At 37.5% G+C, this 26,551-nt stretch overlaps 1 protein-coding gene across 1 annotated transcript in view; it reads right to left on the bottom strand.

Moving 5' to 3' along the window:
• Window positions 1-26,551, bottom strand: part of USH2A (usherin) — a 373,434-nt gene that overhangs the window by 103,146 nt on the left and 243,737 nt on the right. Inside the window, exons 41-46 of the mRNA XM_059841048.1 lie at window positions 16,617-16,951; window positions 13,435-13,557; window positions 10,735-10,898; window positions 8,553-8,762; window positions 7,006-7,208; window positions 5,083-5,195 (exon numbers count right to left, since the gene is read on the bottom strand). Coding sequence (XP_059697031.1) covers window positions 5,083-5,195; window positions 7,006-7,208; window positions 8,553-8,762; window positions 10,735-10,898; window positions 13,435-13,557; window positions 16,617-16,951 — 1,148 coding nt within the window. The remainder of the gene's footprint in view (window positions 1-5,082; window positions 5,196-7,005; window positions 7,209-8,552; window positions 8,763-10,734; window positions 10,899-13,434; window positions 13,558-16,616; window positions 16,952-26,551) is intronic.

Genomic DNA, 26,551 nt, shown 5'->3' with positions numbered 1-26,551 from the left:
TTTACTTGCTTGAGGTATAAACAGAGGAACACACACTGCAATAAGGCTTTGCAGACCAGGAATTAATGTCACCTATGAGGGAATAAATTCACAAGTGGCTTGTAGAGTTGCCATTATCATTCCAAGGTCTTCACCTGAATCATAGATTCAATTCCATATTCCATCCATTGCTATTTTGTATTCTCTGCCTATTCTACCACATACACATGATCACATACACAAATGCACTCACCCACATTTAAACAGTGTTACATTTAAAAACAGAAAAGCAGGAAAATACATTGTATAAACTTCAGGAAAAAATGGTAAAAAGAAAAGGAAAAGAAGAGCAGTACTTTAAACTTTATAAATGCCATTGTAACTCTCTCCTGGTCTTTGCACAGAATAGATCACAGCACCAAAGAAAGCATTCCCAGTCTTAATTTTGAATGATTTGCTTTCTGCAAGTTTCATTCAGACCCTCATGAGTATATTTTCAGAGTATTGTGCCAGTTGTTTGCGGCTTTTCAAATCATATTTCTCTCAAATATAATTTAAAATTAGGCCCAAGAATTAAGACAATGATTTAAACATTTTGCCTTTTCTGCAGAGCTCAGTATGTATTTCCTTCCTTTAACAAGAAATCACTTCATTATTATATGATAGATACACAACTGGAGTGGACATAGCCTGATATAAAGAAAATATGCAGTTGAAAAAGGAAATTGTGTGGAATGGGAATTCACTGACCAGTGCCAACGAGGTAAAGCTCAGCATGACCTTCCAGAACAGGCTCATAGACAAGCAGACTCTTTCACAATTTTATGGGTGTTTCAGCTATGTCTACGCCTTCTGATGCTTGCCACCCATGGCAAAGTGTGGCAACACAGCAAGAGCAGGGCACAGCTCAGTTTAAAAAATAACAGCAGGGTTTTCATGGTACTGCAGAGGCTTTTTGATATCCCCCATCTGAAGGCTGAGCTGAAAATCTTGAGCAGGTGCAGATTTAATGGGACACAATGGGCGCTTTAGTGCGCAGGCAGCTGTGCCGTGCGTGGTGCCTCTGACACAGCTGCAGGAACACGGGCACAGAGCCTGCCTGTCCTCTCCTTCCACCCAGTCACTCCCTGTGGGATTCACTGGAGTTGTGCCTACCCTGGGAAGCACCCACCTGCAGAAGCAGACTCACAAATTGCAGGTATAGACAAAAATCGTGCAACACCCCAGAGGTGGGGTACGACCCTTGTCTGCCCAGAGAACACTCCAAGTGTCTGCCATGTGTGGAAGTTCCTATGCTGGATGAGTCCCACTGCTGTCACTGAGGTGAAAATACTGACACAAGCAAGGCAGCCTAGCAAGGTTCACAGAAACTATCTGCTTCATACTACAAGTCCAAGAAAGCACTTTCAGGAGATAAAGAACAATTTCAAACTGATCTATGAAAGTGTATTTGCTTTTGTGAAGGAGAGCAAAGTGAAATAATTGGGCTCAAAAATGTAAAGACAATTATTTTTAACATTTCCAGGTAGATTTTTTTTTAACCCATGAAACATAACAGTATTTTTTTTATTTTGATAACGCTTCAGATACATTTTGATAAACAGACTTTGGAAATAAACTTCTGGGCTTTTCCTGCTTCATCACCAGCTCCAAGCGCCCATAAGGCAGAAAAGGACTCCTGATTTTATTTTTGTTTTCTCAATTCAGTAGTAAAAGTTAAACAATGAAGATTAAAGATATATCAAGACTTCTCTTCAGAGAATGTTCCATTAGTCTCATCACATGCAAGAGTTAAATTCAAAAAATCAATGACTTGACTTTATAGGAGCTGGAAGTAAAAAAAAAAAAAAAAAAAAAAAAAAAAAAAAAATCACAAGATTCACCTAACAGTCTTAAGATAGGGGACACTGCTATTATTAATGGCTAGTGGGGAAATATTTTACCTCATCAGGAGATCGCACATACTGAGCAACTGCTGCAGCACTATTGCACAGGAGTTAAGTACCTGCTGCATGGTGGATGCGGGGCTGACATAATTAGAGCAGGCAGTATGACACAGTCCAGACACTCTGATAAATGGCATCAAGCCTCTGCTGTTGCTACAAACTTCCTGGAGAAACCTTTCAGTGCTTCGTGTTTCCCATGACTAAAGCAGGGAGAGCGATCAGGTGTCTTCTGGCTCTCTGACCATTTTCCCAGTATGGAAAATCAGACTCCCTGGTCTTCAGTTCGCAGCATTCCCTTGCTGAAATCTGCACTACATTTTCTCACCTTCCATTTGTCCAGCAATGAGGCCAATTTAAAGGCTTTTTAACATGGCACAGCAGTTTGACACCTTCATATTTGATTTCCTTTAGCTCTCATGAGCAAATACCATAATCCAAAGAATTTGTTGCTATGTTTTATCCATTTTTTCCATTTATCCACTTCTGTTTTGTCCATTTTTTAAAAACCTTTTTCACTATCATGTTCATTTGAAATAATTCCTCCTCCTCATTCACCCACAAATAGCAACAGATATGGTAACCTTCTAAAGTCCCATGATACCGAACACCAAGCCAAAGAATTCACTCAACTTTTCTCCCATGGCCTTATCTTCTTTGAGCTTTCCATCACACCCTGACCAGGGTTTCTGGTTCCCCCCAAGATACTTAAAGGGCCCTCTCTTCAAAAACCTGTGAGGGATTTTCCCTAGATTAGGCCATGGTGTTTTCTGAGCCATCAACCTTTGAATTAGGCATGTAACAGAACTGCTGTATTACAAGGAAAAAGAGAAAGAAGAGTGTTTTAAAGTGGAATGAACTACTTTCCAACAAACCACCAGAATTAAATCCACCACCCAAACTTTCAGTCAGTATTCACACGCATTCAGTGCTCAGAAAACTTTCTAAACTGTGCAATAAAATCCAATACTTGTCTACAGAATCAAACCTTTAGGTCCTAATTGAAAACAAAACAAACCAAAAGCATATCTGATTTCAGAGGCATTTGTTTCAACCTAAACATGGTCAATGCAACCTCTCCCCACAAAAAACCTTAAATGCAGGCAAGAAACACAGCAAAGCATAACCTGACTTAGGACTCCAGGACTGGGTGCCACACTGTTTTCTATTTGAAGTTTGGCATTATAAAATAATTATATCAGGACTGCGACCTTTTGTGCCAAGTTTCAGCCTGAAGCTGAGTTATTAAGTATAAGGGGTGGAAAAATAAGGTATTTATAATGGTTCTGGTGGTATAACCTTCATTAGCACAGTGTGGATGGAGCAGCTATCAGAAAGACTTCTAAGTTGGTGGGTGAAATTATAATTTCTGTCATGTAGCACCTTGAGGCAAATTTTAAAACAATTATTTGTGAATGCCACAAAGACATTATCCTACAGCATTCTCATCAATAATACAGCCCCCCAAACTGATTCAGAAGAGGGGAAAACGTCATGATTCCAATTAAAGACAATGAACTGCACAGGTTTTATTATATCTCAGGTGTCCCATGAGCCTATACTCTAGAAATGCCTTTTTTTGCTCTCTGATGACAGATATGTATTAAAATGTCCTCTTGTCCCAACAAACTGGGGTTTTTTTTGCCCAAGCTTTTTCTTTTACAGAGGATAAACAAGCAAAATTCATATTCAGCCCAGCACCTGCCAAGGCTGTCAGCTGTAGTGTTTGTCATATTTCAATCAAAGCTGAAGCCAGCCAGTCATTTTTATACTGCACAATCCCTACATACTCGAGGACCAGAATTAATGAATTAGCTATTGATTAAATTGCACTCTAGCAAATCCACCGTGGCAAATAAATGAACTACCCGGGGCACATGTAGGCCACGGCCAGACATGTCCGGGCAATCGATCAGTAGTTAGTATTCTTTTGGGATAGAAGAACAGCTGATGATAATATGACATGTAGGAAAAGGCAGTGCAGAAACAGAGTCTGTTTCTGGCTGAGCAGATTATAAAGTAGGAAGGCATTTTTGATCCTTTTGCATTCATGTGTTATGACATATTTAGTCTATATATAATAGAAGAAACATGCATAAGTGTTTGCAGTACAGACAAGCACAGACGATACAGACAAAGGCATACATAAGTTAAAGCCAAGGGCAAAAGATGAGATCCTGAACTGGGTTCTTATCATCAAACAAGCTTTGACTGTATCTATATGTGTGACAGAAAAATAGCAAGCCTAATTTCACCCTTATACAGAGACAAATGCTCAATTCAAGCAAAACATACAAATAGCAAATAAGAAGCTGAAGTCCTTAAGAGACTGGAGTAGCAACTCCATTCTGTTGGCCATTTCTGAAGGCTCAGATGTTAGATACCAGTTATTTTCAAAAGATTTGTTTTTCTTTTGATGAAAGAAACACTGCTAATGAGCATACTCCACCAGAAGAGGAAAATCACAGCAACAATAACACAAACACAGGAGGTTAACTGCTTTACTGTTGGGGTAATTCGGAAAAACGTGTTTGCAAGTTGAGTTTTATTTTGTCTTTGAAAGATATTAACTCCCAAAGAATCACTGTATAAGCTACTATTTGGCTGCTTCTAAGGACTGCAAATTTGATGCTCCCTTTACAATTGAGAAGTTTGCCCACGCCAGTGGATGTAGTGGACAGGCAGTTTGCAAACAGTAGTTCAAGGAGACATAGATATGCATGCCTTTTCAGATAGCTTACTAATTCTTACTGCTGTGATAGGTGAATTTTTTTTACCCAGAATTATTCTAAGTTTCCATTATCAGCATCACATTGCTCCCTGAACATTAATCTTCCTCTTCTTAACTGACAGCAGAATGTGATAATTTTCATTCCACTACACTTCTTCTCCTAACTATTTCCACTAATGCCTTATTTATTACCACAGCACAGTGATACCCAAATGGGTATGTACAATCAACCAAGGGTGAGACTTCTTTGATTGATCTTTCAGTGAAAAAACTCCAAGACCAAAGATAACAACCACTAAAAACATTTTCAAAGTGCATACTGAATTCTTTCAAGCACCTTAGTCAATTTTGAGAAGACAACTTTACATTCTGGTCCCCGTTCTCACTACAAATGTCCCTGATACATGAAAGCCACCTATAGCACAGTACCTTGAGCCAATTATGTGAATAATGGGTGCTGACAGCTGCTTTGGCTCATCTTCCACAGTGGTGATCTGGGTCCCGTTGCTCCTCACACAGGCATACACCGTGCAGGCTTCAATCTGATGGAGAGGAACATGATGTTCACATATTCAGCTGCAGAAATTTTTTAGCTCCACTACTTGTTTAGACTTTCTCTTCACCCAAGATATAATTATTTTCTATTTAAGAGAGTCCATGCAGCCAGGAAAATACTGCAGCTTTGAGATAAGTATATCTGCCAAAGATATACTGCACTGTATCACATTCTCCCACACCACTTTCAAAAGAAGGGTACGTGCATCCCTCGTGCACTAATTGGTGTTTTCTATTAAATTATCACCAAAAGAGTTGCAATGAACTTGTTTTTCTGCATGTATATGTAGACTCCAGTATGCAATACTGAAAAAAAATGTGCTTTCATTTGAGGTCTTGAGTAATCTTTCTATTCCTACCATATATTCTGACATAAAAATAAAAATAATTTTTCCTTAGTGTGTTCTATTCCTTCATGTCTATTTTGTAAATTAAAAGTAAGAAATGCAAATAGAAATGATACAATTTTTTATGAAAACATGTCACAGAAATAAATTGATATTCCTTCAATTCTTGGTATTAAACTAAGAAAAGTGAAATAGGTAGTGAAGGATCATAACATTGTTTCTGTATGGTCAACAGGGAAGTTGCTCCAAATAAAAAAAGCATGAAAATGCAAAATAATGCAGTAAGATTACCATTGAGATGCACATGCATCCAAGATAACATTGTTCGCGGGAAAAGAAGAAAAAGAATCAAAAGGAAAAAAAAAATAATGGCATCTTATTTTGGTTTTACCTATCACATTGATGCAGATATAAATATTAGCACAGCAGAAGAGAAGAATAATTAACATCTCAAGCAACAGAAGGTGGCCATGGTAAATTAATATAGAGGGTCTATAAGTGAGGCAGTACACTGAATTTGCATTGTTATTGAGAAAAGACAAATGTGTTTCCAAGTGGCATTCAGAAAGTCATATGTGTATTCATGGATGGAGGTACACTGCTTCAGAGGGGCTGGAACGTGGAAATCTGTTACAGTGTGCCTGTTACTGTGATGTTTATTTATGGCATGGAGTAACTGGCTGCAAATTTTCAGAATTAAGTATACATGGTACCACTAAGTTTATCTCATATATAATAATGTAAACCAAACCTCCAGGAAATAGACAGGAATAGTTACAATTAAGTGTTAAAATCCATTTCTTGAAGAGAATAATACAAAGTCAGGACACAAAGACTTATTTTTTAAATTATTTCCATTATTATGTTTCTGCCCACAGTATTTTGCCTTTCACTAGATATGTGACTAGTAAGGCAAAGAGAGAGAAAGAGAAAAGCAAAGAAAAAATGTTGCACATATTAGGACCATAGAAAGTACTGTGATGATTTCAGAGATCAGCTCTGCTGCCTCCTCAAAAGGATAAGGAAAAAAAATTGATAATGGGGTGTCAAATGCAACATCATTGTTTCACTGTACAGATATATCATGCATGCCTGATGTTTCTTAAACAATTGCAATTTTCTTTTAATGAGTAGGAGTAGAATCTTTGCCACTTTGTAATATATGTTAGGGCTTTGCTAATGCTGAAGTACAGAGCATTTAAGGGAAAGTAAATGGAGTTTTGACACTTTGAAAAAGGAGATAATGGAAATTTGTGATGAAAAGTGTACACAAACCTAAATATGCTAAAAATAAATATATTCCTTGTATGGATGTGCACACAAGCATCAGTGCAAACATATGTCCATGTGCATAAAGAAAATTACAGAATTATATTTTTCTTGGAAATCCAAGTAGAAGTAAATAAGTAAAATTAAAGCATGTCACACAACCCAGAAAATATATTCTAACCTGAATATCATACACGGTGAATGGAGACAAATCTGCCAAAAGAAAGGATCCTGGCTCGCTCATTCCAGTCTTGTACTGCAGGTTATTTACATACACAGAGTAGCCTGTGACAACACCATTCGGGTTTGAAGGCGATGTCCAGATGACACGTACAGCTGTACTGTTGATGATGACAACCTCTGGAGGGAACATGCCCTCAGGCTCTAGAAATAAAGGAAGAAACTGAATAAACTCCAGCTGTCTCTGCAAAAGCACTTGTTTAACCAAATGCAGATTAGTATTTAGGTTTAGCAAAGGGTTCACTGCTTATCTGCTTTCCTCTGATGAAGTTATCACAGTCTGTAGTCTTCTGTAAATTGGCTTATTATACTCTCAGTTAGAAATCATGAGAGCTGATGGTAAAATGCTTTATACCAGCAGCACAGTGTCAATCATCAGTAGTATGTGGCCGGTGAGATATGGTGATAAATTACTCACACATCTGCACTGCCAACATGCAAATATTATTTTTATGTCTCCTCAATCCTAATTCTTCCAAAAAAAAAGGAAAAAAAAAGAATAGAGCATTTTGCTTTTAAAGCAAAACCTGATACCAAAATACCTTATGTCTGATGGAACGTGACAATATCACCCTTATAGATGAAGCAATATGCAATATTGCAATTATGTAAATGGTTTCAAATGTTGATTACTCTAGGTAATGATGAAGTCTAACATTTATTAAAAAAAAAGAAGAAATAAAATCAACACCTTCCTTAGCGTTAAATTACATAATTATCTAAGCATGTCAGAAATAACTATGCAAAGGCCTATTTTTATGATAAGAAACAATCTTTACCAGTTGAAAAATTGCCCTTAACATCAATTCTATTTTATAAACAAAAGGTGCTGACCTTTGGCATGAGAAAGGAAATGGAATCCTCCCTTAAAGTGCTTTGCTAATGACCTGGAACACTTGCTTCTGAGGTAATGATATTATAATGTTTATAATGAGACTTTATAAAGCAAAAAGATTAGAAAGACCATTCTAAACACATTTCAGATGCACAATTTTTTTTATTATTATTTTATCCTCAACCTCCACCCCCAGCTCTGCACTTGCTCACTGACATAGAAATGACTCATAAAGAATTTTCTTAGAGGCTGAACTTGCACCCAGAGTTTCTAGTGACTCAAGAAAGGCCTTATGTACATCTGTCATGTCAAAAGCACGTTGCTTCACAGAGCAAATCTTTTAAAAAACCCTTTAATTGTTTCTAAATTCCACCATTTATTGATATGAACTCAGTTCCAAACGTAGTGCACACAGACAGGAATATGCAGGAGAAGATGAGAACAAACTGGGTTAATATCTGCTATTAGAGCTTTTGCTTCTGTCTCAGTGGGGCTGTTTATTGATCTACCACATGATGACAACCAGCACTTAAGCATTTTAACGTTTTAGAGCTTTTTTCTTTTTATACCGGAAATTTTATAATGGAAGGATGACTGATCTCAACCCTAACAAAAATCAATCAATTTCATTCTCAGATTTTAAGCTAACCAACCTCCATCTGAGGTAGTCACATGCACAACTTCACTGTCGATGCTGTGGACTCCATTAAAAACTTGAGAAAATATCTGGTACTCTGTGTTGGGCTGCAAATCATCTATGACTACAGAGTTTACATCAGCCTGGACCCTCAGAGATCTTCTCTCATCAGTAGAATTCAAAAAAAGGGTGTAGTAAACAACATCTCCTTGTAAATCCTGCAGTGCTAGGAAAAGAAAGGAAACACATTGGGACATCAACTGGGAAATTTTCAGTCAGCAAGTTTCTTATCAACAATATTCATTGTGAAGAATAAACCAATTTTTATGCAGAACCTCTTATTTATAAAAAAGGAAATATTCCAGCAAGTGCCTCCAATCTCACCCATTTAAAGAGTGACACAGACTGCTCTCCCTAATTTGTCAAAATCATTAATGGTTCATCATCCTATCCCACACTGGAGAAAGCTTTCTTTCTCTAGACATCCCCATGAAGACAATGGAATAAAAAATTTAATAGGCAAAACCCACTGCAAGGAGTGGGGTGCAGGCCTTTTTGCTCCTTCCCTTCAAAGTACACTTCCCAGAGCCCACTCCAATCCTGTGTTATTCCCCTTGCCAGGAATAAAGGCCCTGTGCCTATGCCATAAATTGCACTGACATTCAGCTTTCCCCAGATGGCATTTTGGTCATTCACAGTACAGTGAGAAGCTGTGTTATTGTTTCAGAACAAGCATGAGCACATCATCTACATTTAAAGCTGTAACACACCCTGAAGCATTATACATACAGGGCAAAAACCCCAGACCCTCACATTTCTTTGTAAAATGTATTTTACCCAGTACTAACTTCTCCAGAGAAAGGCAGAAAAACCAGCACAGTTTTCAGGCTACCCAGGGAATGATATTCACTGGTCTGAGCTGATGGATAAGCACAGATTCCAGGCAAGTCTTCCCCATTTTAGTGACTCAGATGTCATCTGTTATCTTATCTGTCCTTTCTCAAACAGTTGAAGTTCAGGTCTGACTAAATGCAACTTCTTTTCCACTAGGCATCGAGAGGAAAAGTATAATTACAATGAAAACTGTAAGCACTAACACAAAAATCCTGCAATGACACGCCATACTACTGAACAAGACTCAGCTCACTGAGGCAGAGCACTGATAAAAGCCAAAAGCATTTTTTCAGATTTAATAATGTATGGGTTTGTCATTGAAACTCTTAATCAAGAATGATACACTACTTTTAAGTGGTACTGATACAAGGCCTAAATCCTTAGTAGTCAGAAACTTTCAGTAGGGAAAGGCAGCAAGGCAACTTATGTTGATGGCTCCCAAGTTCCCAAAGAAAACACAAAAGTAATTTAAAAACTAATATTATAAACAAGAATGAAATACTGACAAACAAAATAGTTAATATACTTATTTGCAACATAAGAAGTAATGAAATATGATAAGGTTTTCAAATAATGAATGGCCTTGTCTTGGAGTTTAACTTCTACATTCACAAACATATATGGAGGAAATTTCTAAGATATGAATGAAAATAAAACCAGATTGCATTACCTACATCTAGAAGGTCAGGGGTTTAGATTACCAAGGTAATGAAACTTCAGTGAGCTGCTTCAGATCTATTACATTTGTCAGTTTTTATAAGCATGCTCACTTCAGGCATGCAATTATAAAATAAAGAGACTACATTTGTCGCAATTCAGCACCCAGTCCTTACAATATCATTTGCATTTTAGTCATGAAGAAATTCCCCTCTGCTGTATTAGCAAACCAACTAGAGAAATTGGCTAAATTCATTCTAAGGAGCAGAGTATAAAGAAAGAGAAAGGGAATCTTCTCATCATGAAGGAATGTGGATGTAAATTTTTATACAAAGGGATGAAATAGGCCACAAAGACAACAGGATTTTGTGTAGTACTGCTTTAGACATGTCTCACGAGTTTGCATTAACTATTTCTTCATTTTCACTACTCTCATTCTGCAGAAAGAGCATATAATAAATACGAACATGACTGAGAAAGAGCAAAAGGTGAACGTTTTTTTCCTATTTCTTTCCTCTCCTTTCAAGGACATTTAGGTATATTATAAATCAAGGCAAGGACTGTGTTTCCTCTGAGAGCAAGGCAGGCCATGGTAAGTGACGGCAGGTTAACATCTAGTTACTGGAATAAATACTAAGCACACTTACTTGGTTTTGACCATTCCACTTCCACGGCAGTGTGATTAACAGCACGTGCAATGAGGACACTTCCCTTCTCTGGTAATCCTGCTAATGTAGTAGCTATCACTTCTTCACTTGATGTATATCCTACCTCGTTGTGCACTAGGAGCTTGTACTCATATGTTGTGTACCTAAGACATTTTAAAAATAATTAAATGGAATGAAAAATGCAGACATAGAAAATGTTTGCTGTAAACCTTCTGCCTGAGCCAAAGTTTTGCTGTTTCTTCTCCCCCTGCACAAAAATTCATCTGTATGGGATGGACCAATGAAGACTTCATAAGAGGCATCTATTTTGTGGAAATTATTCAGCATGATTAACACAGTAACAAAAATAAAACACACTATTTCATTTCTTCATAGTTTTAGCTTCTGAGGTGTTGAGAGATTATAGCTCAATTCAATATGTAATTACAGCAGTGGCAACCTGCCAAAATTTGGATCAGAATTTAATCAAATGAGGCTTTTTTCCTCTTTTGGGAAACCCATTGATTTTAACTTGCAGAGTCTCATTTGCAAAAGGGATTCACCAGAGTCAGGACTCTTCCACTACAAAAACACTCCAAAAAAGGCACTTAGGAGTCCAAACTCATTTAATAATTTTCCTCAGAACTGTGCATATTCCAATTACACAGATTTATTAAAAATTACATGTGTATTTAGTAAACCAAGTGACTGTCACATCATCATTTCTTCCCTACAGCAAAAGTCGTATGTACTTTAAGTGGGATTTCATAATCTCAAATTTAATTTCCTTATAAAAAGCCTCCCACAAAACTGCACAAAGACAGAAACTCAGGATCATCTTGTTCAAATTTTCACTGAAGCTGCAGTGGGATAAATGTCTACAGATACAATACAGAAGCGTGCAATAAATGCCTAATATTTAGAGATTTTAGTACAAAAATTACTCACCTACACTGTATATTTACTTTACTTTTTGTATTTATTTTAGATGCCTTGCTATAACACCCTGATTTTTAAAAGAGCTAAGCTTTAGCAGTCCCACTGAGAAGAAAGCAACTTAATGGGAACTCACTAGCTCCAAGTCTAAATCTAAGCATTAACAAACAGGGAAAATATACAAAACACATCTTATTTCTCTCTCTGCTTCTTCTGTCACTTGCAGATATTTAATTTTTTCTTGGACATTGTAGCACACGCACAATAAAAGAAAAAAGAAAGTACTCTAGTCTTGAAATTTACTGATGAAAATTTGTGATTCATTTTTTTGATCCATATTTTCCACAATGAAAATCAAATTAGTCTGTTGTAGCCTGTTAGAAATGAAGAAACCATCTGACAAGATCAGTAATTCTGAAACATGCTTAAAGTATGACAAATGAAAAGAAATGCTGATATAATAATTTTCTTTTGGGAAAAATAAAGCTTGAATGCTTGAGCATCTTCTCTCCAGCCACAAACTCCTGAGTTGTTAACTGCAAAAACATAGCTGCAGGTTGCAGGACCTTCTCCAGGAGAAGTGTTCAGGTGTGTCCAAGGGCCAGGCACACTTTTTTGGCCATAGCTCATTCAACCCAAAATGTCATGGTGCCTAACAACTGGTCACTGAGGCTCTGTCTGAAGGTATTGCCACTTCTGAATTGCTGCCATAACTGCTACATACACCAAAAATATGCTGCTGCACTAAAATATGCAAACCTAAAATCAAGGACAACTCTATGCAGACTTTCAAGCATGGCTGAGAGAAAGAAATGGACACTTGGGCAGGAGTGGTACAAGAACAGCTCTGCGAGCAGTTATTGCAACAGATGGAAATGAGCAGTGACTTCAGCAAGCAGGCAGAAGCAAGCCAGAGGCAGCAGCCCTCAGCTTGCTTCAGTGTGTCTCTGACAGGAGCAGAGGTCACATTCTCCTTCTTCCCATTGTGCTCAGGAGGGATGCTCACTCAATTTTTACAGAAGTAGAAGGAAAGAACAGATATTTGAGGGTCAGTGATTGACATGGAGTTCTCATAAAGCACACCAGCACACAGAACACACACACCCTGAAACCATCCATGAGGGTTTTCCTGAGACTTAGAAAAATCCAATGCAGAATCCATGCTGAATCTTCCATTACAATTTCTTCATTTGTGTGTTTTTTGTCTTAAGGAGCAATAGCCTTGACTTAAAGATGTAGAAACCAAGGTCGACCAAGAGTAAATGTCTTGCTCTGCCCCACACAGCAAGTCTGTTACATACTGAGGAACAGAGCACACAGTCTATTTCCCCTTTCTAAATACCCTGCATTTAATGGTGATGAAGGTAATACAACAAAATCAGGTGAAAAAACATTTCTGAAAACAATTTTCAGGTGTTTCCCTCAAGCATGCACTCTGCCTGTGCTATTTCAACAACATGCAAATCTACAGCATCTGTTGACATAAATCTAAATTGTTTGATTGCATGAGCATATCAATGCTAAAATTTCATGTGACTTTTATTTTCATTTGATTTTGAAAGCAGAACAATGTACGAGTCAAGAATGACACACTAATAATAAATCCCTGCATATTAGAATGATTAACACCAAAGATGATGACAAAAAATATTTCATTACATAATTAATATGTTCACTACATAAAGACACAAGAAATACTTTGAACTATTAAACACACACTATACAAAATGCCAGCATTTGTTTTTATAGTTTTTGTAATCTCACCTGCTAAGACCCTTATCTTCATAAAACCACTGAGTTCCTGAGTAAATATTGTGCCACAGATTTAAATCTTCAGGGGGATTTGATGCAAGTGGTTGCTGGATTTTACGTCTCAGGAGCTCATATCTAACACAAAAGACAAGCAGAACACCAGGATTATCTCAACTAATGTTATTACACAAAAAAAAAAAAAAAAAAAATAACCCGACCAAGTTTTTTTTAAAGCCACACATTATTTTGTTTTTACAGCTGTAAACTTCCTGAGATAAACATTCTTTTTAATGTTTTGCGATTCAAAACATTCAATTACTAAAAAAAAAAAATCTAATTTGAAAATAGAAAATGAGCATTTCCACTTGAAAAAACAAAACAAAACAAAACAAAACAACCTAGTTTATTCAATGACTTATGGATTTTAAACTTTGTGGCAGTGTTATCAAGAGCAAGTCTAAATAGCCCATAACAGTGTCTTATGCAGACTTGTGTGATAAGCAGAGGTTGCTTCAGAACATTAAATGATTATGCCTCTTTCTTGCAAATGTACTGAAACAAAGAGCACTGCCACTGCTATTTTACTATTAGTAGTAGGTTAAGTGTGCCTTTGTACTTAATGTGTTTGCAAATAACCACAGTGTAAATTAAAGGAGAAAACAGGCACAGAATGAGTTAACTGTTCCAACCATCTGTACACCTTAGCAAGGCACCTTTGTGTTTGGGGAGAAATTCATGATGTGAGCGTGAAAGACCAAATTATTTCATCCTGGTTTTAACTGGTATCTGAAGCAGTATTCCTGTCTGTGTTCCAAACAGCAGGTCAGCCAAGGCCCATCTTTCATCAGGTCAGCCGTGAGACTGCCTGATTTGGAAAACATGCTTTCCACCCAGGCTGCAACGCACACTTTCCATCATCTTTTATACAAAACCTTTATGGAATTTAACAAAAATTAAATCACTTAGTGTCACAAACTAAAGGGGATAATATTATAGTTTGCATTTCCTAATCTTTCTAGGGATTACAAAGGAAACTACACTCTAAAGGAAACAAAATTAGATATATTTGTTCAAAATCTTTAGGATTATTACTCTTTATTACATTCCACAGGACTGTTTAATTTATTCTTTCAATAATTGTTTCAGTTTGATACCCCAGCAAATTAGGGTCATATGCATATATATTCCCTTAAATACATAACTTGATTCTCTTATGTGCTGAGCTGCTCTATTTCATCTTGTCCCTGCCTCCCACTCTGGAAAGGCACTTACTGCTAAATTCTAGACGGAAGTATGTGGGCACTTAGGCAAATTTTAAACACTCTCATTTTAAATGCACATTTGTGAAAATGTTTCCATGTTTAATTGTTCTGCAGAATACCTTGGTGTGACCACTCTGTTGTAATTATCACGTTGACCAATTACACAAAGTGTGTAATTTGACACTTCTTTAAGTTAAGATCATCTCCAGTCTGATGAGGACATGTTAGACAACATCATCCCAGATTTAACAGGTACTGCACACAGGGATTTAATGTTGCTTCAAAACCAGAAATCAACTGAGATGCTCTTACGAGAGATCTGACACTTCCTGTGCTCCATAGCAGCTAGGGAGTACATGCATAACTTCCAACAACTTTTGCCCTTGAGTTTAGGGAATAATCCTCAACAGGTACAAGCAAGCATTGTGGAACTTAGTGATGCCATACTGAATTACAGCAGAAATTCAGATTATAACTTCAGAAATTAAATAGCAAAAACTAATCAAACTCCAACTCTGTCTAAAAAAATCAGATGACTTTATAACAAGAACAGCTCTCACATGAATGGTTCATCAGTGTCAACCCAAAGACAGATCATTACAGCTTTATAGGAAACCATCCTGGCATATTCTGTCCAATATATTTCATAGATGAGTCTTGAAAAACATCAAATCTTTTTGAACACTGAGTGGCGATCATGTGTAAATCACCCCCACTGGCAGCTGCTGCTGCTGCTCTGCTTGCTGCAGACTTCTTGTTCCATCATGCTGTACAGAGCAGCTGCTTCAGTGGTTGTTCTTGTTGAGGGCAACATGGCACACCATGAAAGAAATGAAATCTGCAGATGTAGGTCGTGCTGAATTACTTCAATAATCTATGGTAAAATGGTCATGTTGTTAACCCCAGAATAACAGACACTGCCTTTCTGAAACTTAAAATTTTACTGTAGAGCAATCATCATTTCATTCAGTTGTAGTGTGCCCTAATTAAGCCTGAAGAAAAAGTCAAGCTACTGTGCTGCAATAACATAAGCAACTGAAACGGCATTACATGATAATTATTGAACCCATCAGTGCACCTAGAAGAGAGCTACTAACCAGAACATATGGACTACAGAGCTATAATTCCATGCACAACGTTTCACGATACATTAAAGCACTAGAATGAAAGATTTGACATTTTTTATTGAGTATATATAAAAATATATTTGTCTTTATAAACCTCTATACACTCAAATCCATATTTCTTTAATGTATATCTACACATACACACACATTCAGTATTTAACATTCAAGTCAAGATTCCCATCCCATCATTCTAGACAAATCTCGGAGGAGAGTCCTTTCTTTGGCTCTTGTGGTGAAACCCAGTCTGCTGTACCCAGCACTTCCTTGCACTTCCTATTTTGGCCATGTCCTCACACTTCTATCCCTTCAACTTCCATTTGTCTCATGCACTATCTTATTTAAAATTTATTCATCACTTAATTTTTGAAGATTATTTCATGTCATCATCCTTCCAAATGGTCACTTTCTCTTCATGTGGAATAACCCAGAGTACTGAGAATATTTGATTTATTAATTACTCATGTTTACAAAGATCTTGTATTTTTCTTGTCATTTTATTGGTGGAACTTGTTGCCTGAACTCATCACCAAGAAGTGGCCAATGCTGCAGCCCAAACCACTTTTAACTTTGCAAATATCTGTGCTTGCTCCTTCTGTTTTTTCAGACAGCACTGATCTGAGACCCAGAACTTTCCAGCACAGACAACACACTTGCCCTGAATAATCCTGACTCTTCTCTGAGCCCTAAAGTGAGATTTTAAAAAATCCAAAATTAAGAGATCACATGACAAAGTCTGCATCACTCAGAATTTTCTGAGTCAGATTTAGATAAGGAGAAGCAAACTGCTCTCTCAGTCTCAGCTTACCTCAGATGGGGACCATTGGGCCTTAGTGGTGGCTGCCAAGAGATGGCAATAAAGGATTCGCTGATTGGAGTCACAGACAAGGGACTGACACTCTGAGGAATCGTCGAGGGTGTGCTCACTCTCGTGGGCAAACTCTCAGTGCAGCCTCCGAGGAAGCCATCCCCTCCAGTGCAAGCTATCACCGTGACCGAGTAGTTGGTGTAGGGGACCAGGTTGGTCACCAAATGGCTCAGCCGCGCCGAAGGGTTCCCAGCGATGACAATGCGTGGGTCAGGCATGCGAATCTCGTAGTTCAGGATCTCTCCATTCGGAATCAGAGGAGGCTTCCAGGAGACCTGGAGGAGGAGGGGAAAAAAAAATTTAAATAATAGATTTCTTACAGTCATGTTGCAGAAATACAGACACAGCATGCTACAGATGGACACAAGCGGGATCTGAAGATGTTCTTTTCAATCAAAACAGACTTTTATTTTTAAAGGGAAATCAGTTAGAAATCTAATCTTTCATTTTAGTGAGGTACACAGTACCAGTTGTAACCGTTGAAAAATCCATTCTTTTGCTTTGCCAATAAAATGTGAACACTCCACATCACTCAAAATTCCACGAGATGTTCAGATGCATTAGCAGAAGCTCAATACTTATGATAAGTATCACTGTCACTTATTTTCTAAGAGTGTATTACCTGGCGTGCTTGACCACCAGTGGCAGAGCAAAAACAAATTTTACTTTGTGTTTCCTCAGTTTTCAAAAATATGTAACTGCATTAGCTCCTATAAGAAAACAAATGTTTCTGCACTCTTCATATAATGAAACAGGCAGGTTTTCCCTTTTATTTTTAATTAACAAATTACACTGGTAAGTACCAGACAAAGAACAGGGACAATTTTCCTTTTGACAGCTATAAAATTGTACTGAGAAAACTTGATTGCAAAATGATTGGAAGTTACATACAGAATTCATGTTTTTTATAGATTTCTACACACGCACATATATGTGTGCATATATATATATATATATATACATATATATATATATACACACACACACATACTGCTACTCTTACTGTGGCTTTGTTCGTACTGAACTGAGGTTAGATGAGATTTTTTAAGTTTTTAGGGGTTTTTTTGAGGCACAGGGTAGGTAACACATTTATATATATATTTATTCTTACCAGCTCCACTGAAGAATCACACACAAACAACTGCACTACAAAGTGCTTGAATGTTCTAAATTATTTTTTAAGGCTTTTTGACATGGTACCACGACAGAGGGGCCTTCAGACTGGCACAACAAGGACATGTAACCTAACATGTACTAGGAATCTCAAAGTTTCATAAAGATAGTGTAAAAGCATCTATCAATACTCATTTCCCTAGAAATCCCAGTGCAGGAAGCACACGAGCTTTGCTTTGCTCTGGGACTGTTTTCCTCACCATTTACCCACTCATCTATAACAATTGCTGTCTCTTTTCCTCCCATGCATGAGATAATTAAGGATTGAATACAACATAGAAAAGAACACAGAAATGGGGAAAACATAGATATGCCTAAAAACTAGGTATATGTCTAAAATCTAGGTAAACAAAGGAAATATACTGAAGTGTTAAATAGTAATACCACAATACTTTAGTTTCAGTTAATTTGAACTTTTTCCTTAATCCTCTTAGTCTTCAAAATAACCATCTTTAAAAATGTATATGCACAATTACACAGGGCCGTGGAAACAGAGAAGCTTGATTTATAAAATGATTTTTAAAAAAATGGGATTACAAAATGTTATATTTTAGGTACAGAAGGACCTCTTAGGCCATCAGACTTGTAAGAAAGCTGGCAGCAAAGTGCTGGAGAAAGCTGAAGGATTTTGATAACAGATTCTGGAATACTATTAAACAGAGAATTAGAAACAGGGTGATCTTGAGTAAAGACAGCAAAACCAAGATTATTGGTGCCCACATAGGAAAGGCTTAGCTCTGGCTAATTACCAAATGCTGTATTCAGATTTCTGTTGCTTCTGGCCCCAAATCATGTTCAAACAAATAAAGAAAATACCACTGATAAAGCAGTGCAAAATTTCACACATGGCAGAAATTGACTCTGTACCATTCTCACAGACATTGAGCAGAACTCTCTTTTTGAAGTATTTCATGTGATCTAGTGATAAGCTTAGGAAAAAGAAGAACAGATAATTAACACAGATAACAGAAAAAGTTTTCAAGTACAAGTATGTGCTGGTTTTGGCTGGGAAGAGTTATCTTCATAGTAGAATGGGGTTAGTATGGGGCTGTTTCAGATTTGTGCTGAAAACAGTATTAGTAACACAGGGATACTTTTGTTATAGCTGAGCAGCTTTTATAAAGGGTCAAGGTCTTTTCAGCCTCTCACCCCGTAACAGCTTAGATGAGAGACCTCTCTTCCCACAAGAGTTGGGAAATGGAGCAAGAGGCAAGGGACACAAGTCAAAACAAGGGAAGTAAATGCAAAGAAAAGTAAGTGATACACAGACACTTTCACGTCTAAACCTAAAAATTACTCTAACACAACTTGAGCAAGATTCACTATACCATGTAACCCCTTCACATAAAGGAACAGATTATTGAAAGAGAACAGAGGCTGCTCCATAACTTCAGCTCCTGATTTTCACCCAGTGTGGGCACTAGCTGGTAACACCTTCAAAAACTGCCAGGTGCTACTTCACAGTATTTGTTGTGCTCTAACAGGTACAGCAGCTCATACTGTAAGTAACAGATATGCTTTGTGGTGCTTACAGTGGGAAATTTGTTTAAATTTAAACATCTCACACAAAGATATGAAGATCTGTTGCTCTGGTTAATAATTTTTTTAACAAAGTAGTGGAATGAGCAAGGATACTTTCTAACTGTGCTGTGTCACTTGAGCTGCTTAGAATTACCTTTGTCATCTGGGAATGACAGGACATGCAATCCTTCACAAACATCTCTTGTCAAGAGGCAAGGGACTGCCTGACCCATAAATGAAGATGATGGAGCCTGCCTGGTTAACACACACGTGGCACTACTGGACCTCTTCTCCTCTTGGATGTGCCAAGGTTTGAGGTAAGAGCTTGGCAATGCATAAAAGCAGGAAAGCTCACTAGACAGGCTGTGCTGGAAGCAGTAACAGTTTGTTCATTGATTTGAAGCTCAGCACTGAGACCATGAAAGAGGATGCCCATGAGGAAGACAGAATAAGGTAACTACTGGGAGAGATTAACTGATTCAATGTAATGACTCTGGAAGCTTTCATTTAAAGATCAAAGGACCCTATTTTCTCCACCACAAAATTTAAAGAGACAGAAATTAGCCATTTTCCCCCCATTAAACAGTTATAACCTTGGAATTTTTTTCCTTTTTTGACAGCAGTTGGAACCCTGCAACTTAATTCTGAGCTATCTGAGAGGAGGCATTGGCACATGTAAGCTATTTTACTGTTCAGGCCTGGCTTCAACAGTTTGCTTTTAAATCAGTGTGTTTGGCTTCATTTTATTCTCATTTCTCCTAGATACTGCTTGTAACCTCTACAAACAGAATGTAATAAATACACTACTGAGAGCTTTTCACTGTTGGTCTCAAAGCACATTGTAAGTCTCAAATTGCAAATATTATTATTCCAGTTTTAGAGATAGAAAGACTTAATCCCAGACTAAATCACGTATCAGAAAGAAGCAAAACTCCAAACAAAGACCTGTTACCCTAATTCTGCATTCCAGCCACTGGACTAGTCCTCTGACCATCTCCCAGCTCCACCAGAATAGTTGGGAGAAGAATTTCCTCAAAAATGCTTATCTGTCTTAACAGAAATTACTGTGGCTTCAATCAAGAGCCAGGATCATACTGGAAATGCAAATTCTGAGAAAGGTCACTGATATTTCTGCTCATAAACTTTGCACATGAGTTACACCCAGCTGCAGCAAGGACTACTACAGAAGAACAGCATGATCAAGTTTGCAGTAACAGATTGCTACTACAAAAACTCCTATGACTTTGCTTGAGTAGTGGAAAAAACAAAAGAACAATTATGGTCCTAAACATCAACACTAGAGAGTTTCAACTTTATCAAAGGCAGAGAGATGATGCTGACGAAACTCCACTGTAAAATCCATACCAAATGAGCACACTGTGCAAGAAATCACAGTCTTAACATGTGGAAACCTCTAGTGTGCAAGTTAAGGTTGTTCCTATGGGTATTGAAATATCCTAAGTCACTCAAGCAGCACTTATGTGTCAAATGAACCAAGGTCTCCCTGACCTTAGCAGCATTACAAGGCAATCTTCACACAAGGATTGATTGCTCCTAAACAACCTCCCTGATGCACCAGGCATGCCTGCATACAACTGGAAGGGTGGTGAACAAAGCCCAAGCCCTTTTTTTTTCCGTTCCCAGCATGAAGCTGTTACCTGGGCATGCTACATCTCCCTTTAGCAGACACAGATTAGGAATTAGGGTTGTCTCTTCTCTCAAAATTATGTTCTGGGGTAACTGCAGACTGAAGTGTTTGGAGAACGAAATAGTACAAGGGAGGTTTAACCTGGAACAGAGGAAGGGTCTTCACAGCCTCACTCTCTGCCACAGTGACCTGCAGAGGAACACTGACGGATCACGACACTGTTAATACCGACTTCAGTGACCTTGGAGCAGTTAGCATTGCATCCAACATTCTGTAATCAGAATCAACTTCCCAGGACAGCAAACATTAATGTGTGAGACAAAAAACACTAGCTCCAGAACATGTCCCCATGACTAATTCTGTGGGAAATGGAAAATGGATAAAGAAAATACCTTTTTTGTCATTCATGAGACTCAAACTGTAACTACAGGGTATGTTGCTTTAAATGTGTCAGTGTTATCTGTTCCTTACAGCTGAAATCTTTCTCCTGTGCATTTTAATCCCAGCCTATTTACAGAACAGGCATTTAGCAGTCCACTATCCAGCTTCTGGGCTAATGAAGAGCAGAAGACTACCATAAAAACAGAAACTTGTTAATTTGTGTTTGCTCACTTGCATATCCAATTTAGTATGAAATTTGAGAGAAAGCTACCAGAGAAGTTTATCACTGTTGCAATAAACGATAATCTACTGTACTGAAATAGTACAGATGGCAACTTTTGAAGATACTGTGACAGCAAACTAATGGCATTGTTCAATCTGGAGGGTGGAATAACTGCTTTCTCTGCTTCAGGTTCTTCTATACAAAGAACAGAATGGCAGGTGAACAGCAAAGACACTCATCTCTGTGGGTTACAACAAACATGAATGACAATTGAATTAAAAAGCCTAAAACCCTTCCTCAGCCGGCAAACTCATGAGGAAATACTTCAGAAAAATAATCAATCCATGGAAAATCAATGACATTATTGAATCAATATGCAAAACAAACAAAAGAAATTAGAATAGCAATTAGGCGCCACAGAATCACCACAGCCCTTCATTCCTCACAGGCAACAAACATAACATATATTAAGAGAGAAGCAATAATAATTTTTTTTCTCATTTTGTATTTAATCAAATTGCAGGAAGTTTCTTTAAATGATGTTATCATGTAGGAATTACACAGTACAAGAACTATATGTCAATGAGGTATTTATTCCATCCAACCAGGAGGAGACCATTCTCCTATAAACTCTTTATAAACACTAAAAAGAAAAAAAGTTTCCCCTGGAGAGAAACATCAGGATTATGCCCAACTCATGCCAACTTCTACCTTGAGAAAAAGTTACATGAAGGATGATAGGAAATGGCTGCAGTTTTTATCTGTCAGGGGTCCAGTTGGTGGCAGTCGTCAGTGAGGGAGAGGAATACAGGCAAGCCTCTGGTGAAGCCAATAATTAAGATTGCAGCTGCCTCTTCCAGGCCGGAATCCTCAAGGAAGTACCCCAGCAGCAAAAGGGAATTCCTCCTACCAAAAGTTATAAGGCCAAAGTCGGAATGTTTGCATAATACAGTTAATTTGGTTCAGTGTTCCCAGCCACATAATGCCTTTCCTACACAAAGAACTCGATCAAATAATTATTCACAGTGTAAACCAGCCTCTTTCTCAAGCCACTCAACCTAGCTACAATCCCAAATGTCATATCAGTGTGAAGTGTGAGATGGAAGCAGCACAGCAATTGTAACCCTCACAAGAAAAGGAAACAATTTCTTTTCTACTTCTGTACATTAGGGTATAGCAAATCTTGTGCAACAGGAATAATGTTCATGGCATTGGCATATTCTAAATAAACGGCTTTTGCAGTTGCTGAATACCTCCACTTCACTTTGGCATTTAATCAGCCACAAAAGCAGTTTATTGTGCATTATACTCCGCTACCATGAACATTATCAATTCAGCAAATATTAAAAAATATCATGCAGGTGTCACGGAAATGGGTACTTCAAAAATTATCGACAGCCTTATGCTTTCCGTTGCTCAAAGGAAAGCAAGTTAAATGTTATGGAGAGATATTGGTCCATTCTGATTAAAATGAAATGTTAAAGGAGCACACGCATATCAGAACTGTTTATCCTGAGAGTGACCTGCCGTGCTGATACTCTCCTCCTTGCAGAGTGAAAGCTTTGGGCTGAAAATAAGCTGTATCCTCAAGTAAGTATTATCCCGGAGCACTCTGAATTCTTCACATCCTCAAATCATTTTTATTGATTCAACAACTAAAATAAAGGAATGAAAACATGTTTCTCTTTTTTTGTAAATTCTCTCTGTTTTCAATAGAAATAAATATTTGCACTCATGGTTTAGGGATTGGTTGCACTGACAGCTGAAAGCCTCTATTGATTTGCTACTGTGGCTTGGTAAAGGAACCTCTTGCTAATCTTTCCCACAGCGCCCTTCCAATATCTCCTGCTCTAACCTGGGAGGACAGCTCTCTCTAGGGTGAGAGGTAATTAAAATCTTCTTCCCAAAGAGATGCCTTGTTTTCCACCCTGTGCTTAAGAACTGCCATCACAGACACTGAGTTAAGAGCACTGTACAGCACCAAGGACTCCACAAATTTCATTTGAGCACTACATAGGTAATATATGCACCACAGGTGTGCTGGGCTTGAGCTATTCAGGAGGGAAAGTAAGCCTTTTTAGGACACTTAGGGGCACCAGTGTAAAGCAATTCCATATGAAATCCATCCTACTTCCACACAGGAAAACATTTCAACCACTAAAAGGCAATCCTTGCAGAATACTGCACAGTTTTTTTCTGTCTGTGCAACTAGTATTTCTGGGATGAAGGGCCACAGCGGGTTTGCAGATCTCCACCCTGGTTCCAGAGAATTTGGGCAAAATCCCCAAGCATTTTGTGAACAGGTGCTCCTTTGCTCTTCTTGTACTCTCCCAGTACACAGCCTTCACACAAGACAGCCTCAGGGACACAGCGAAGCCCTGAGTGCTCTCCGAGCCCTCCTACTCTGACATGAATTTGCCACAAAAATGCAGGGAAGGAAACAACACCACCTCTAGCAAGCTAATCCATTTGGCAGATATGTAAGAAGACCAACAAGCAAGATGAAACCCCAGTTGCTTCCTCTGGTGCTCCCATCTGCAAACAAGCAGAAGGCAAGAAAACTGCTGGGTGCAGTAAGTCTTGTCTATTATCTCGTCTCGGTGATGAAGTGCAATGAGCTCTTCTGCAACTACAGCTTTGTTTCAATTTTTTAAAGAGAGAAGAAATAATTTATAATTAGAATAGTAAATGTTAAAAAATTAAATAAATGTCTTGCTGACCCAGACAAGTGAGAGAAATGTTAAGATTTTTAAGAAGTCTTAGAATCTTAGAAATCAGAACTGCAGTGATATCTCAGCCATGGGATACTCTCTCCACAGGAATTGTACCAAGTGTTCCTGACTTTCTATCCCTTATGATGAATGTAAAATGGAACAACCTTAAGTAAATGAAAATACTTGATAAATATAATAATTTATATCAATATCAGCAAAGAACCAATGTTCTGTAACAGTAACAGAGAGAATTTAGCAGAAGAGATACTCAGGAGTGAATATATTTGGAGAGACATATATGTAAGTCACTTTTCTCAATGCAATGCTGCCACCTTAAACTATTTTGAACATTTTAACTTAAATATTTAAAATTAATGAAAATTGACAGCAAAACCAAGTAGCGGAAATAAAAATATCCATGCTTCAGCATCTTTGACAAAAATTGGTCTTTACAGAGCCAAAAAATATTTATCTCCAGGTGGAAAACATAAGCCTGAGTCTACATGAGCAGCAGTGACTCTAAATTTTACCACCATTCATATAGGAGTTCATACAGTTTGGACATTAAAAGGCTTTAAAGAATTTTGGACATCAATGACAGGCTGGGAAAAAAGAAGGAAAATAAGCATCTGAACTCTTCAGTAAGAAAGGAAAAACAAATTTAAAAAACAATGCTGTATTGAAATTGAATTATTACAGACAGAAAACTGCATTGCCTTAATTCAGATTTCAGAAGAAATAAATGACCCAACTAACTTTCAGTATTGGTATATTACTTAATCTCGGAGTTGAGAAGAATACAATAAAATTACAACTGAACACACGCGTCTGATCTTGGGAGAAGACATCCAGTAAAGAATGACATAATCTCTGATAACCCACAGGCTTTTAAAACTAGGATTGAGTGTTGAATGCACATGGAGAAAAAAAAAAAAAAAAGGTGAGATATAAAATTATTATGTTCTTACCACATTAACTGGAGCTTCAACGGTTGCAGTGAGTCTTTGTGCTCAGAGTTGAAGCCAACATGAAAAAGCTCACTCAGTGAAACGGGGACATGTGGGGAAGCATGCAATTGAACTAGAGCTACTATTTACTCAGCATTGCAGCTTCCGGCAAATCCATGAAAAATGCTTTACTATAAATTGTGGGGAATATTAAGATATATCTACAGTAGTACAGAGGGCAGAGTCCTGGAAGTAGATTGCCCAAGTCTTCAATAAGCAGTCTGGCAATTCATCATAATTACTAGTGGTCGATCGTTATTAATTCTTGCAGTAACCATTGTACTCATATTGAACTGATTTGCAATTAACACGGAGGTAACATGCAATTCCTTAGACATTAAAACATAATTTCATAAGCTCAGGATTTTTTTATCTAATAGTGAATAGCATTTTTTTATAGTTTAAAGTTATGTGTGAAAAAAGAAAAAATATCCCATTTGTTTACTGCTGAAATTCATACCCTCAAATTATTCAGATTACATTGGTAACACCACTCTGTTTACCTTTTGAAAATACAATGTATACCAAAAAATAATAAATCTAACAGATGAACTTCAATCTTATGCAAATGTCCTTTGTTTTGTGCTCTGGTGAGCAAGCTACTGTACCAATACTTTTGGCATTAGTACAAGACTGAATCCATGGAAGCATGTGTGTATTTACACAAAAGAGGCTTCTAAGCTACAAAAATCCCTCTTGTTTGGTTACACTAATTTCCCTTGAATGAAGTTTGTATGCAAGCCAAAACAATGGTAGTTATCCTGTCCTCTAGAGTTCATTCCCAACAGAACGATGTGAATAATTGAAAACTTCCTATGTAGTCCTGTAAGACTCGTCTTTCGTAAATCAGGAGAACAAAAATGCTATTTTTTCTTCATTAGCCATTAAAAAAAATCTGATAATTATACAGACTTAAGACTTAATTACAGAAAAAAAATATCTTTTTTACTTCTTAGCATTTTAATGAAGTCTTGAAATTTTGGAGAAGGTAATAGGTAATTTTCTGATCTGATTAGGGAGTTAAAAGTAATCTTTTATGTTAAATACTGAAAATACATCAGGTGTGTAAGGAAGAAAATGAACTGGACTATAATGCCAGAAGCTGGTACAAAAAAAAAAAAAATAGAAAGGAGTCTAATGCTTTTGAGCCAAAGCACAGACACTAATTATTCAACTACCCCTGCAGCAATGAAGTCTGTTGGCTCAGC

Source organism: Haemorhous mexicanus, chromosome 3 (genome assembly GCF_027477595.1).
Source record: "Haemorhous mexicanus isolate bHaeMex1 chromosome 3, bHaeMex1.pri, whole genome shotgun sequence".
NCBI lineage: Eukaryota > Metazoa > Chordata > Aves > Passeriformes > Fringillidae > Haemorhous > Haemorhous mexicanus.
This window is presented reverse-complemented; position numbering and strand designations above follow the sequence as displayed.